General features: G+C 36.9%; 1 protein-coding gene across 1 annotated transcript in view; it reads left to right on the top strand.

Annotated features, from left to right (window-relative positions):
- The window catches only part of ZNF804B (zinc finger protein 804B), a 242,059-nt gene that overhangs the window by 206,474 nt on the left and 19,884 nt on the right, over positions 1-15,701 (top strand). The window contains exon 2 of the mRNA XM_075746237.1: positions 1,036-1,179. Coding sequence (XP_075602352.1) covers positions 1,036-1,179 — 144 coding nt within the window. The remainder of the gene's footprint in view (positions 1-1,035; positions 1,180-15,701) is intronic.

Below are 15,701 nucleotides of genomic sequence, written 5' to 3'. Positions count from 1 at the left end.
CAGAAGTTTGCTCTTTGGACTCTAATGTAAAATGTTTCAGAAAGTGTTGTTATAATAACAATATAATGAAGGCCTTGTACAAGAAATAAGGTTGGCAAAGGCTGCTGCCCATTTTGAATATCAGGCCGTTGTTTAAGTGCATTAACACTTGTTTAAGTGCTCAGTAACTTTTGGCTCCTCTGTTTTAAGTTGTCTCTTTTGACTAATATTATATATTGAAATCAAAGTACTTGACTCTTCAGAGCACCCAGCTGAGTCGTTAGGGAGACATGGAGGAGGACTACATAGGAAGGAATTGTGTTTTCCCTGTTTTCAGCTGTGTTTGCCTGAGCCTGGACATGAGCTAGCGCTCTTGTCAGTGGTTGTGGTCTGTGTCGGGCGGGCGACAGTTACATTCAGTTTGGGTGGGCTGGATGGCGCATCACCTCAGGCAGACATGGGGAAGGGACAGGGTGGCATGGAAAAGATTCCTGCTGAGGTGGCTCTGCTCCAGGGAAATCTCAGCCAGCCATAGCCAGGTGCTGCCTGGCCCTGCTGAATATTTCATAGAAGATAAAATGTAGAACACAAAAGAAAATCTGCCTTAGTATCAGACTAAAACTAGTTTCTTTCTTCTGAGCAATAATACCTGAAAGAGCAGACGTGTTGGTGCAAACTGGGACAGTGCTGTAACAGTTAACAGACTAACCCTGCGTACATCCACCTGGTGGCTTATGGCTTCTTCACTGCTCAGCTGTCCGGCCCGGGAGCTAGGTATCCCTGACGGTATTCCTCTACACCCCATTCCTCTCTACTTTTCTTACTACAGTACCTACAGTGAGCAGTAGGAATAATTATTCAAGAAATACAACTATTTTATGAAACCCAACTTAAACCCCAAACCTCCTTAATACGTACTTTGATACCAGGGATGGAGCCCAGTGATTTAGCAGTCCTAGTTAGTCTAGTGTTTTTAATGTGGGTGACAAAAATAGCTGCTGAAGCATGAGCACATGATCTGTAGCAAAGTGTCTTCCTTTGCTTCTGCCTTTGCAGGACTATGCTGAGAAGGAGAAAGCTGCAGCCAAGGCTCTGGAGGACGTGAAGGCTAACTTCTACTGTGAACTATGTGACAAGCAGTACCACAAACACCAGGAATTTGACAACCACATCAATTCTTACGACCACGCTCACAAGCAGGTAAACCTGACAAATGTCCGTGCATGTTAGAGTAGTCCATCTTCCTTCCTCATTGATTGTGGAACGTTTGTAAATTCACTCAAGTAGAAGACAATTTAACATTTATGGGTTTTACTTCAATGTGCTATTTTTCATTAAAATAAAGCATAAAATATTCATTGTTTTAACCTTCACCACAATTTGTTTTAAGCCTCTTTGACTGAAAGATCACTGTCTAGTTTTAGCTAGGTGCTCAATACCAATATTCACATTGAATTTCATATATTTAAATGTGCAATTGCTTATGAACTAGAAGGAGGGTGAAGGATTACTTCCTCAAATATCCAGGTCCCGCTTTTGGATGCAGAAGACATATGACCACACTGTTTCAAGCTGGTCATGCTGTTTCAAGGACAGAAAAGCAGTTTATTTTTTTTTAAAAGCGTATGTTTCTGAAGTTGAAATCTCTGTTGCATAATGTTTCTCAGGGTGGAATATGTTTTGCCTTGCATACAGAGCATGATATAAAATAATGGCAACTTTTGAACAAGATGTTGGATTCTTGGGAAAAGATAATAGATATTAATTTTTTGTCATTGGTTTTGTATTATCTGTATCACATCTATACGTGGTAGGTATATCCTACCCATATATACCTATTATCCTTCTATGTCTGCTTCCTGTGTCCTACTTTTCCTCCAATTTTCGTAAAATTCATATTTCAGCTGGCATTATGAAAAGAAAATGCAATTAATTTACATAAACACTTCAGAATTTGAAGAAAATTGTTTGCAAACTTCAGGAATGAGCATTTCTCAACCTCTGATGAACAGATCATCTAAGACGCAAGAAGCTGGAACATGTAATGGGATTCCACAGATGTACCTTTTTCTCCTGTTTTTCTGCTAGCACTTACATCCATTACACAGTTCAAGTTCTCATGTGTTGTGTGCATTCAAGTTGCCAGGGTATTAGTGTCTTCTGGGTGAACACACTTCTGGGTGCATGGAGGTCAGGAGCTACCTTGCAAATATATGAATTATTTAGAAGCCACCAGTATTGCTGACAGAGGAATAGAAGTAATGAATGTTGAGAAAAACAAACAGCACTAAAGGCAAAACTCCTCACTCTCACTGCAAGCAATCTGATTGTCTTTTGCAGTATTATAGAGGATGTAAATCTGCCTGGAATTTTCTGTGTGCATCTATCACAGCACTGCGTTAACAAACTGCCCAGCGTCTGCCCACCCATCATGCTGAACCATCCTGCTGAATTCAAGCAGCCCAGAGTCAGCCGTTCATGGGTGTTAATGGGACTCTTTTGGCCCATCACTCCCAAACTAGAGCTAGATTCATCTAATGTGTTTATGTATTAAATCAAAAGCAATTTCTTACATCACTGTTCCATTAATTAATCCATAAAAATGGTTATAATAATATAAAACAATTGCTTTTCCAGATCCTAAACATGTGATTCTAATCCCTGTAAATCCCCGTTTGCTGCACAAAGAATTTTTTTCACCCTTTAGCTGTTTGTTGGTTTTTTTTTTAACTCATCAGAAATGCATCTGAACTCAAATGGATCCAGTTGTGCCCTTCCCTCTTCACATACTCCCCCTGCAAAGAGGGGCTTATGCAGAGTGAAACAGCCTGCTTGCTGCACCGTCTATGACTGGGTTGTTGGGCAGGCGAGGTTTTGGCAGCTTTCCGTTATAAAAGGGAATGCTTAAGCAATAAAACTCTTTTTAATTTTTAGGTAAATTTAGTGCTGTAAAAGCTGCCAGACATAATACTAGGAACTAAGAGTCTGCATGGAAATGCACGACACATACAGAATAGCAACTAGCAGTATAGGCTCACCCCATCCTGCCCTTTCGGATGTAGTTCAGAAGCTCAGTTAGCGCAGGATTAGCTAGCTATCCTCCTGACGTGACAGGGTAATTCAGTCTCTTCTCCTCTCTCGCTTCTTGACTGCTCAGCCAAGTCTGGGAACAGCATTAGTTTGCTAGGAATAGTGTGGATGCACCCTTTTCTCTGACTTTTATAGTCGGTCACAGAAGAGCCTTTATTCCTCTTACTTTTATCAGAGTAATCTTCAAAGAAAACAACTTAATTTATGGTTTCCTGTGGTTTTACTTAGCTTAGTTTCAAAATGTGTGTTCTAGGAGGGATAGTAACCGCCAGAAAAGTTTTTTTCTCCTAAGGTATGTTTTCTGTTTCCCAGAAGAAATTTGAGGGTACCTATAGTCATCCGCATGGATGATGTTCTAAACATCATTTTTCTAATAGAGAATAAATTAAAATAAGGGACTCTTTACACCTCAGTAACAATACAATGTAGTCCTCCCATCAGATTTCCCATCTAAATGCTACTACTAAGAAATTTGTATCGAAGTGGAAATGCTGTTTAGAGAAGATATAAAAGCAGAAAAAAGGATATTGCACTGAGTACTTCGTCATAAGCCTTTTGTTTCCCTTCCAGAGGAAACAGATTTTATTCAAAGAATTATGACTCTAATCTCCCAATATTACGGTTTCATAAAATTAATTTTGTGATCCATTTTCTTATCTATGATTTCAGCAGTTGTTAAAGCAGAAAGTATTGGACCTAGCAGTTGGCATAACAGGCATTTCCTTCCCTGTCCTCAGCGGACTCCAAAATGTTATGATGACAGTCTGGCCTTGTTTGTGTGACTGGACTTTCTACCGTGTTAAGCTATTCTAAAGCACTATACTCAGAGAGACTTTCTCTCTGCACACTACATATATTCATATTTATATATATAAAAATACTACATATATATATGTATACATGTATACACACATATGCATACAGAATATTCTTTGACAGAACATCAAAGATCTCCTGTGCCTATATCTTCATTATCTTCTAACACTATAATGACCCTGGATAGGTCTAATATGATTTATATATTTTTGAGTAACATTGTCTGAGTATTAAGCAGCTCTTATTTCTTAGGTTGTCTTGACAGCATTAGTCTTGATTAATGTTGCAAACATCTTTCCTGCTGTTCTGCTCTATAATCATTTTTCATGGATATTACCTGTTATTGGCAATTAATTTCTTTCAGTGCAAGGCTGGATAAAGTGAACTTAGAAAATCTGTTTGAGTGGAAGGGTATGCTCCCACCCAGCTTTACCTGAGTTCTCTGTTGTTAAGCCTGATACTTAACAAGGCTGGGGCAGGGAAATGGGTGACTTTCCTGGGAGCACCTAATCTTTCATCATTGTAGAGCCCTGTGCATACGTGTCTCATTGGCCCAGCACATACCAGCTAACTGCCTTGAAATCAACAGCTTGTTTCCTTTGTGGTGTTCCTTTGCTGTGAAATCTATGACTTTATAAAGTCCTGGGCAGCAGTCATGGGCAGTAGCACATTTGATAAATCTGCACTATCACTCATCAAGCATCAAGATGAATGATGCTTGCTATCCCTTGCTTGCCGTGTTCTCTGTAACAAAAGTTAACTGCATCAGGACTGATTACCTGGCACTGTCAAAACTGTCTGAACAGTGAAAAGGATAAGGGTCCTGGTGTGAATTTATTCAAAAGTGGTTAGTATTGTTGTGCTTTAACCCCAGCCAGCAACTAAGCACTGCACAGCTGCTCGCTCACACTCCCTCTACTGCGGGATGGGGGACAGAACTGGAAGGGTAAAAGTGAGGAAACTTGTGGGTTGAGATAAAGACAGATTAATAACTAAAGCAAAAGCCACACACACAAGCAAAGTGAAACAAGGAATTCATTCCCCACTTCCCCTCGGCAGGCAGGTGTTCAGCCATCTCCAGGAAAGCAGGGCTGCATCACACATAACGGTTACTCAGGAAGACAAACGCCATCGCTCCGAATGTCCCTCTCTTCCTGTTTCTTCCCCCAGCTTTATATGCTGGGCATGACACCATATGGTATGGGATATCCCTTTGGTCAGCTGAGGTCAGCTGTCCCAGCTGTGTCCCCTCCCAACTCCTTGGGCACCCCCAGCCCACTGGCTGGTGGGGTGGTGTGAGAAGCAGCAAAGGCCTTGGCTCTGTGTAACCACTGCTCAGCAACAGCTAAAACATCCCTGTGTTATCAGCACTGTTTCCAGCACCAATCCAAAACATAGTCCCATACCAGCTACTGTGAAGAAAATTAACTCTATCCCAGCCAAAACCAGCACAAGTATGTAGATAATCAATACAGGCTGCTGCCTGAAAATATAATCTATGTGGATGTATGTTACATGCTAAGCTGAAAATAATATGGAAGTATAGATTTTTTTAACAGGGTTGCTAAGTCACATGCATCTATAAAAGGAAGCGGAATATGAGCAGAGATGTCTATTTGGTTAATGTTATTAAATGAAATCTTTCAATACCTCCAGGTCATGCATAGCATTCATCCATTCACTTAATGTTGAAGTCATTGGAGCTTTCAATTTTTGTGTAAATAATCCTTTGCAATCAGCAAGGTTTTTAGATGTCAGTAAAGGAGAAAATCACAAATCTGTTCCATGTACTGCAATATAATAATTGTGATGATAATAATAATAATAGAAACAAGCAGCATAGAAAAACAAGGCTGTATTGCCATCTTGGGGTTTCTGATGACAAAACAGGTCTTTTAGTTTTGTTGTCAAAATTTAGCCATACAGTTAAATACATCACATTCTTTCATATGAAAAAAAATCTAAATTTTAGTGTTCTTAAAGCAGGCAGTACTGTATTAGTAGGTGAATAGAACTTTCAGTCTACACTAGTTCACATGCAGATACCTGTATGTTAGTATTTAAATCCATGCATGCTAGCAGTTGGGTATATTTTTTGCATGAAAGTCTGATTTAGTGTGTACAGCTGTGGGCACTTGCCGTTAAGCCTTTATGGTGCTTGTGGATTTAAACTCTAATTCAGGCAGAGTTTTAGCTCCAGTTAAACATGAAAGCTAGCAAATACGCTTACATTTTAGCTAGCATTGCCTCTACCGCCTAGAAAATGCACAGATAAGCGAACATAGAGAAAGCTCCAGGAATGAGTGTAATACTGACATTTTGTTCGTCCATCTTTAGGATGTTTTCTCCAGCAGCTCTATGTTTATTGGAGGAAAAGTAAGTCCTGTGTGTTGGCTCTAAGATACATCTCTCCTATCACCCAAACAATTTCCGTTTGGGGGAACGGAAACTGATTTGGCAATTTCTGAAAGATTTCACATTGGGATCTGGGAAATTAGGCAAACATGGCAACACCAAGAAACCTTCTTTTGGACAAAGTATCATATATTTAGCTGTAATCAAACAGAATGGGCTACACCATCATGAAGGTGGACTATATGTGTGTTTGTGTAGTCTCTGCTTTTTCCCTCAATATATAGGTGGACCCACCATCGTTCTTGTACTCCCATGTGAACAAGGCTAATGTCCTTCCCTGCAGACCCTGCTTCTGTTTCTCTACATCAGGACGCTGGCCATTACGAACTGCCTGCTTTTTTAGGGTCAGGTTGTGCACATGAGATCTGTACTCTCTGTGGCCTTCTCAGAAAATAACCTGAACGGCAAAAGATCTCAGCATTTCTTGGTCTCAGTCAGCGAGCCATGCTGTCTGCAGCCATCAGCATTCTGCTTCTGTAATCTCACAAAAATCACCTTGGTTTGATGCTTGTTAAGAAATACATGCATACTTCTAATAAAATTTTCACATTCGTCACATCCCTAGTAAGAAAGCCAGAACTAGAATTGTATTAAAGATAAAAGAAAAGGAGTCAAGCAGGAGAAACAGTAAAATGATGTTAGATTCCCTCAAACAGCTGGTTTATAAGTGGACTTGAAGTGATAAAGGAATTCGGTATCTATCTGTGGTAGTTATTGTCCTCCTATCTTTAGGTACCGATAGATTGCTACACTCAAAAGCAACTATCACGTACACAAATAGCTATACTATGTTTGTGTAATTTGTAGGGTATAAAATTAGGCCCAGTCCTGAAAACAACTGTGAACTTTCTTAGATGTATGCCTATAAGCAACCCCACAAAAAGAAATGAAAATGAAGGCTGCCTAGATGTTTTAAAAGGGAGGGACTTTAGATATGAAGGTTATTACTTATTATTTATTTTTTCCATCTTCACAACATTTACCGTAAGTATCTCTAGTCAGATGAGATGCTTCTGGCACATAAATCAAAATTCTGAAAGTACATTTCAATATGGTCAACAGTTTCTCAGATTTTTCCACAAATTATTCTTTAATTTCAGTGAAATGCCCATTTATTTCTAGTTTTAGGCAAATCTATTACCAGTTTATGTTTTAACTACCACCATTAGACAATTATTTAGAATCATCATGTGTGCCTGTATACCCCTTGTATACCGTCTGCTTCATCACAATATTTGTTTTCTCTTGAATTTTGGGGCTTTTGATGCTGAGGAATTCTTAACTGTTATTTTATTCATTATTCTACAATACACATACCAATTCAATTTTCCCTGCTTTTTCCTTTTAAGCACATATTTCTCTTCCCTTGGAAACAGTGTAATCTTTACATTTCTGGCATAAGTCTTGCTTTCTTTCATGTGAAAATGAAAGCTAAAAGCAAAGAATTCATTTCTATAGTCAATCCTATCATTTCAGTATCTTTTTGCCTTAAAGACACACTGTTCTCTTGCTCTTTCTTAAACTACTGGTTTTCTTATTGTTGTTTATGCCTATGCCATTTATTTCATTCTCTAATTTCTGCAATAGCTTCACACTTTCTCATATTTTCATCATACCTTGATTTTGCACTGTGTGTTCTTGTTCATATTCCCCAAAATTACTTCCACTCTGACTGTAACTGTTCCCAAAGAGCAGATTTTTGATAATTTCTTGCTGAATGGTTTTCATTTTCTCACACTGCCTTTCCCATAATTAACTTATAAAGTTCTTCTCACTCTTTCAGAATTTGTTCTTGCTGAATTAACTCCTTTTATTTGTCCCTTTTGTTCCTAGATTAGTTTTGATTACAATCCAGATTACCCTATGGTTTCTACTGGATTGTTGGATACAGAACTGGCTGTGATGCTTATAATTAAGGTTTCCAAACAGTTTGTATTTTAAGACCCAGGTTTCTGTTGCTTTCAAAGATTGGGCTGAAAGTTTCTTTCTGGATCCCAAGCTTTAGTAAATTACAGTCAGAATATATCATATTTGCAAATTCGGGACTGTTTGCACAACCTAATCTGCTCTTTAATAAAATCTTTAATCTCAGGTTGCATGTTGTTTTCCCTAAGGAAAACTCCCTGACTCAGTACTGAAGATGGACAGTACTTGAGAAAGGAATCCATCTTGTGCAGGGGATGAAGCTGCTGGCTACGAAAGAACTGATGATGTGAAATGAGGGGGAAACAGAAGGAGATGAAGTGGGTTTCGGAAGTAATTATGGGAACAGTTGTACAAAGAACAGAAAGGCATGGAGGTATCACTCTGAAATTAAAAAGCAATGAAAGGTATATACAAGAAAGGGAGAAAAAAAGAGTTACAAGAGGAAGGACCTGGAGAAATAATCCATAAATAAGGGGAAATATGGAGATAAAGCACAGGAGGCGACTGTCAATGTCAGCCACTTAGAGCCACCAATGTCTAAGCCATTCCACTTAGAGCTGAGGAACTGAGAGAATCAACCAGATAGGCTGTATGAAAAGCACATTTCACAACTCTAATTCTGTTAACAAGAATACCACAGATATATCAGCACAAATGTTTTATTGAAAATAATACAAAGGCTTACACAACACAAAAAATGGCTGAGGTTTGGAAAAAAACCAAATAATGAAATGCATAATGCTGTTGCTTGTGCATAAGTCCAACTTTTACCACTGATAGATAATATAAGACCAAAATACTCTATTTTCTTGGCTTGAATGCTTCTTTCTATTGTTTAGAAATAGAGAAATCCTGCCTTTCTATAAGCATGTTTGCATCACAGCTGCTGTGCTTGAAAGTACCTGCAATCCAGCATCTTTGAAATGCTGAAGTACCAGCGTGGTGAAACAGTCAATCAGGTTGTGTCACATCACAGAAACTAATGTAAATAAAGGTAACATAAAACAATACAGGGTGACATCAGCATTTAGGCAAAGGAGTAGTGTACAGCACATGAGCAAAAAGAGCAGGATGTAAACAATACGATAATTCTGTGGCATCACTCTACTGAGAACATTTATTTTGCCAGTTTGAAATGATCTTGAAGTGAACGCTTTGTTTATAATATCATGCAATATTTTCTTAAATGTTATGAGGGGAGGTTTGTATTTATAGCTATGCTGCACAGAGATGCTTCAGTTGTACTCTACTGCAAGCGCGTGTACCAGAGTAGCTCCGGAGCAGCAGAAGCAGCATTATCAAATACCACTGAGCACACTCTGGTGACTCGGCGTGACTCCAGGCAACAGATTCCAAAGAAATGTCACCAGAAACAATTCTTTATTTCAAACTTACCAATCTGTGCAGGTCAGTTGGCCTTATTAAGAACTGCTGAACCTGCTGCCCTGCCAATGCTTTGCTGCTTTCTTATTACTCAGTGATAAAGTAAATAAATCGACAATATTCATCCTTTTTAAATTGCATGTTGCTTAGAATAATGAGATTCCTTTCATCATTAGCCCTCAAAAAAAACTTCTTGCAAATAATGCAGAGCTTCTTTTAAATTTAATGTCTTGATAGGCTGAATTGTTAAATGCTAGATGCTATGGAATTACATTTGGTGTTCTTTAGAATGAATGCTAATTAACATGTAAATTAGCAATTTAACCCTCTTTAAATTGGAAAAAAAACTCATGGGACACCTAATTTCATAGTTGTTAATGATGGTCCAATGACTGTAAGATATTTCTTAAGTATTTCATTATATAAGGAATTACAGAAGTGTATTATCAGATTTTGGCATTTAAGACATAGCAATAACTAGAATGTCAGTTAGAGGAAGTGCTGTTCATTAATGCCTGTGTTATTGTCCTTTCCATTCTTCTCAGAGGGTACACTTTTTAATTACTGAACTTTTACAACTAATTTTTCAAGCAGGAGGAATGGTTGATGCAGTGTAATGGATGGCTTATTCAGATAAGCAAGGAGTCTGAAGGATTAGATTTGTAAAAGAAAGATTATGCCAAACCGCAGACAAATATGAAACTTTGCCCCAAAATATCAGTTTGGGGTTTAACTTTGTACAAAAAGTCCCCACTCAGAACATGAAGAAATGTATTCTTATTTAATTAGATATAGACAAAAGGTGCGGTAAATCTGGTTGAAACTCAGCATCTCCGGTTTAAGTAATATTCCATTGTTTCAAACTTTGCTTCATTTCAAATATGGGTAAGGAAAAAAATTCTCAAAAACAAATTAATTAAAACAGTCTGTTATGATTGATTGAACATGGCAGTTACAATGTAAATTCAATAAATTTTGAAACAAAAGACTTTCTGGAACATTCCATTCAAACAAAAAGTGGTTTTGAGCCATTCATACTTCTTTTTCATACTGTGTGGAAAAGAATTGTTAAAATCAACATATTCCTCTTTGGTTCTCAGTTCTGAAATGCTAATACTTGCGGTACGTAGGATATTACTTAAGAAAATGGGATAGATGTGGATAACCTAAATATTATATTTAAATTATTACTCCCATTTTCAGATAACCTTTAGGGCAGTCAAGCTGGAGTTGTGCCTGCATTTTTTAATGAACAAGATGATAAATAATATTGGGTGTTCCTGTTCTTTTTTAAAATGTCTATATTCAGATGTCTTTTCCACTTTTTAAATGCCTGTAATAAGGACAGAAGAAGCAGAATAAACAGCATGTTTTCTACCTACTTCTATGTAAAATGTTACCTTTGATGCAAAAATCTCTATGTTCTAAGAAGAACTGGGCAAAACTGAGCACAGTCGTATAGTTATTTTCATATGCCAGCTTCGAAAGACTGGCAAACATTAGGTAATGTTGCTTATAGGCCACATACTTTGGACATTTTTTTCTGTTAAATCAGTAGATCTGGAATAGCTGGTGTCATCTTAAGGTCAGGCTCTACAAGTCTTGCTTCAAATAGTGAGGTGATAGGGACAAAGCACCGCCGAATGTTGTGATTGTCTTTGATTACTGTCTGTTCACAAGTGCTTTAATTCCTGTTTGTGGAGTGACTTGCAGAATAAGGTACTATTCAGCCAGATTAGGAAGCCTGTTGTGCAGGTTACAACACATCTGTACATATCTTATCTGGGGCAATTCTGTGCCATAGTCAGCTTTTTGGTAATACCGGGCAATTAGCTTTGCTAGCAAAATGTTGTACCCTCAAATGTCCACAGAAAAATTCAATTTCTGTCAGCATCTGCATAACTTTTGAAGAGTACTCTCTTGCTCATATCTTTTCCTTCCTCTGGAAAAATAATAATTCTTCTAATCCTGTTGCCATTCACAAAGTATATCTGGCCCTCCGAACATCTGTCTAGAATCTGCATCTATTATAGTTCCGTTCATTTTTGACTGTCTGCACCTTCCATGCAGTAATTAATGTGCAAGAACATAGCTGAGCAATTGATTCCTGTGGAGCTTTAAAGTCTGCTAATCAACTATGTTTGCGTTCGAGGAACCGTACAAGGTGCCTTGTATGTCTTTAAGGGGCGTTCACAGCAGAAACAAATATTTAAAAACAAAACAGAAACACAAGACAGCAATAAAAATGGTGAGATTAGTCATTTGTTATCCTTACTTAGTTAAAAGCATTAATTAACATCTTTTAACATGTCTCTAAGGGAAAAATAAAGGAGGTATCCCAGACTAATTATCATTTCACAGCTTTTGCAATTTCATAATAATTAGGCTCCACCAGGAGCCATTAAAAAAGATGAGGGCTCTTTAAGCACCTTCTCAGATTAAATTGCAAAGGAATATCTAGAGATATGTAGATGACATTCATGTGAGTACCAAACAAATATATTATCAGAGGTGATGGAACAGTAAAAAACAAATGTTTCCTGAACAAAAAAAAAAATTACAACTCAAAACTTCTTTTTATCAGGAAATACTATTTTTTGAGTAGAACGGTTTTGCAGGAATGTGAGAAGATCAAAACCATTTTTCATTCAAAAGGTTTACATCATTCAGTTTCAATCAGGTTGAAATGGTTCATAAGGATTGAAATACTTTGCTTCAACAGTGTAACTTTAAAAAATACTTTAAAAATTTATTGTAAAGTATTTAAAAATACTTTTAAAATATTAAATGTAACATATGCACACATTTACTATTCTTGAGGTAAAGAAATGATTAAAATTATAACTTTAAGGCATTATGTTTCATTGCTATTTAGATCATTGAAATCAAGTGTCTTGGAAGCACTTGAAATTTTAATTTTTTTAATAAGTTTTAAAAATTTTACTTCTCCCAGTAAGACTAAAAATTAAATAAATCCCAAGTATCAAAATTTCCTGCAGAGAAGAAATTCTAGTTCTTTAAAACAAGTGCATAAGTATAGAGGAATTGACAGAAGCCCCGTGGAACCCTGTAGGATAGTTTATGGTTGTAGTTAATGTTTCTCTGCTTGTTTTCAGCCCTTAGCATGTTGATGGATTCTTAGCACTGCTTCCTTAAATACTGATGTTTAAAAGTGCAAGTGCAGTCACATTCCATTGCTCTGTATTTACACTTTCAGTTTAGGATCTGTGGGATTCGGCAAGGTACTAAATCACATCCAGCAGAAGCAATATAACCGATTGCTTGTATCCTGAGCCTGGCCAGGATCTCCAGTCTTAGATAAAAACCAGATTGTGTGCATATCAAACCAGAATTAGTTGAGAAATTATTGGGTAAAATAATATCATGTTTAGGTGTAAACCAAGGCAATTTAGTAAATCACGTAGTTACCAATATTTGTATACAAAAAATATTGCCTCAAAGGTACAATGTAATTTTTACCTTTTGAAAAGAGCCCCAAATATTTAGATTAATCTCATCTTGTTCTTTACTTCAAAGCAAAATTCAGTATTCTCATCAGCTCCTAATGACCATCTTTTCTGAGTTCTGCATTACTTTTATATCATTTGAGCCTGGGTTACACCAAACATTCAATTCATTGACATAATTATGGCTCTCAATAGCCAATGTCAGATTCTGATTTCCTTCCCATTTTGAAATTTAGCACAGCAGAATGTCCCTTTGCTTGGTTAAAAAAGAAAATGAAGATTCTGGCCTGCAATTTGAAAATAATCATAAATTGGACCTGTACACAAGCAAAACAGCAACTCATAACTTAATCTGAATATGGAGCGTATGAGAAGTGTACAATAATTGTTATAGCAATTTCCCATTATTTCTAGGAAACGAAAAAAAATTTTATATAATTCCTTATTCATCTTTGTACAAGGTCTTTCTAAAAGTTAAACTAATAATATCTGGAAAAAACAATGGAATATTTTTTCAGAAATTAAAATGATTATATATGATCCAGTTGTCCTGCTTGTCCTTGTCTCCAGAAAAATTACCATATCATTTTAACTCACCTAGTCCAAAGGATATAAAGTCACTCTCACCATATTGTATCTCCGTTGGTGCATATTTAAGAGTATTGTTGTTCCATTTGAGTACATAAACTCACAGTCTTTCTATTTTTGCAAGAAGTAATTAAAATTCAGGAGTGTAGAAAAGTGTGGATTACTAGAAGGTATAAAGAAAAGATCAGCTTCAGATTTTACAGAAATAAAAGTTTCCTGGGAGGGAGTAATGGAGTAAAGCTTGCTTAAAAGGTTGGTTGTGTCAAGTGACAGGCAAAGAATTTGAGAAGTGAATAAAGTATTTCAGAAGCAGTGAGTGACAGGTCAGCTTTATAATATTAAAAATGTCCATGTCTACATAAAAAACCAGGTGCGTGTTTATATTATAGCATCACTTGATGTAAGAATGAATACAAACAGATATAGCCTGGAGCATGGGTAAGAGGGGAGTGGGGGATATTAAATGTTACCTCCCACAGCTCCACAACATGCAGGGGGATAAGAGAAGTTGGTTGGGATTGCTCTTATAAAAGTGCATCATGTTCATTTCCACCTCCTTTCCAGGGAGAAGTTTCTAGAATAGTATTAAAACTTTGAAATTCTGGAATCACAGCTGAAGGGTGTGAAGCTGCAGCTCAGTGATACATTACGCACCAGTGGGCTGAACTGCTTATCTTGACCATGTGCTGGCGTTTAGTTCCCTCTTTTAGGAAAAGCCTCAGGCACTGCAGGTTGCAACAGCAGTACGTTCAAGGGGACCAAATACAAATAACAAATTGCAAATAAATAATATTTTAAGCATGTGGCAATTAAAAGGGTGCTAGATAGGCCAAAATATCTTTGCCTTTATAAACCAGAAAATTAGGACATAATTCACTGCACAATTAGGTAATCTTTTTCCCTGACACTGAATTTGCTTAGGAAACACTTTATTACTTTTGTTATTTCAGAGGGAAATACTGCTGAACTGAGGAGAGAGATGGATAAGTCAAGTAGAGGGAGGAAAGGACACTAAAGTCAAAGGAGACAACATATAATAATGTGAGATAAATTTGGAAAAGAATTAATAAAAGAAAAAAAACATACAATCAAAATAACCTTTTTAAAATCAGTATAATTTACTGAGCTGTGTTTTCAGAAGATTGTCTCAGATAATCAAAGGCTAAACCAGGCCATTGCAAGAGTGAATTACCCTGGAAAAAAATGGGACATCTGTTCATCTCCTCCTGTAAATAAACCACAGACTGGAACATAAACTGCTACTCCAATCCCATGCATGAAGAAATTAAAATTAACAGATTATCCATCTGAATTTGCTGCCTCCATGGGCCTCCCTTCTGTCAAGAATAGCACAAAAATACTTTATGCACATTATGGGTCACTAAAAAGCTGATCTTTAATCTATATGTTATTAGCATTATGATGATCAACACAGGCATACAGGAAATTAAAAAAGCCAAGAGCTTGTATTTAGTAAATGCAAATAAAATATTTGCATATATTTGTATAAATAAAAAACTGTAACATACACTTCTTTAAGGAATCTAGTTTCATAAAGGTGAATGATCTTGCCAAATGGGCTGGGAGGAGGAATTCAAATGAAAAGATGTCAGAGAGACCTAGGAAATTTTAAAGAGCACTTGGCAGATGGTTTAAGAACCCAAATCCCACAACTGAAAAAGACCAAATAGGTTATAAACAGGTAATCTCTTTTAGAAGGAAAGTCAATTCTCTGTGGCTTAAATTTATAATAAAGGAGAGAAAGGAAAAATGGATGGTAAAGATCATAAATCAGAGGTGAAGAAATTGGAAAAAAAAAGTGATGGAGGAAGTAAAAAGGGCAAAAGGAAAATCTGTAGTCATCAGAGGTGAGGGCAAGAAGGTTTCTGAAAGTATATTGAGGACATAAAGAATCCTCTGCTCCAAATAGAAATTAATTACTTGTTAGCAGTGATGTAAAAAGGACTATTCAACAGAGATTTCCGTTCTATACTTGGGGCAAAGCCAGATGATTTAGTCACATCTGTGATGTTTATG

Source organism: Balearica regulorum, chromosome 2, assembly GCF_011004875.1.
Source record: "Balearica regulorum gibbericeps isolate bBalReg1 chromosome 2, bBalReg1.pri, whole genome shotgun sequence".
Classification (NCBI taxonomy): Eukaryota; Metazoa; Chordata; class Aves; order Gruiformes; family Gruidae; genus Balearica; species Balearica regulorum.
Note: the sequence above shows the minus strand (reverse complement) of the source record. Positions and strands in the feature narration are given on the sequence as shown.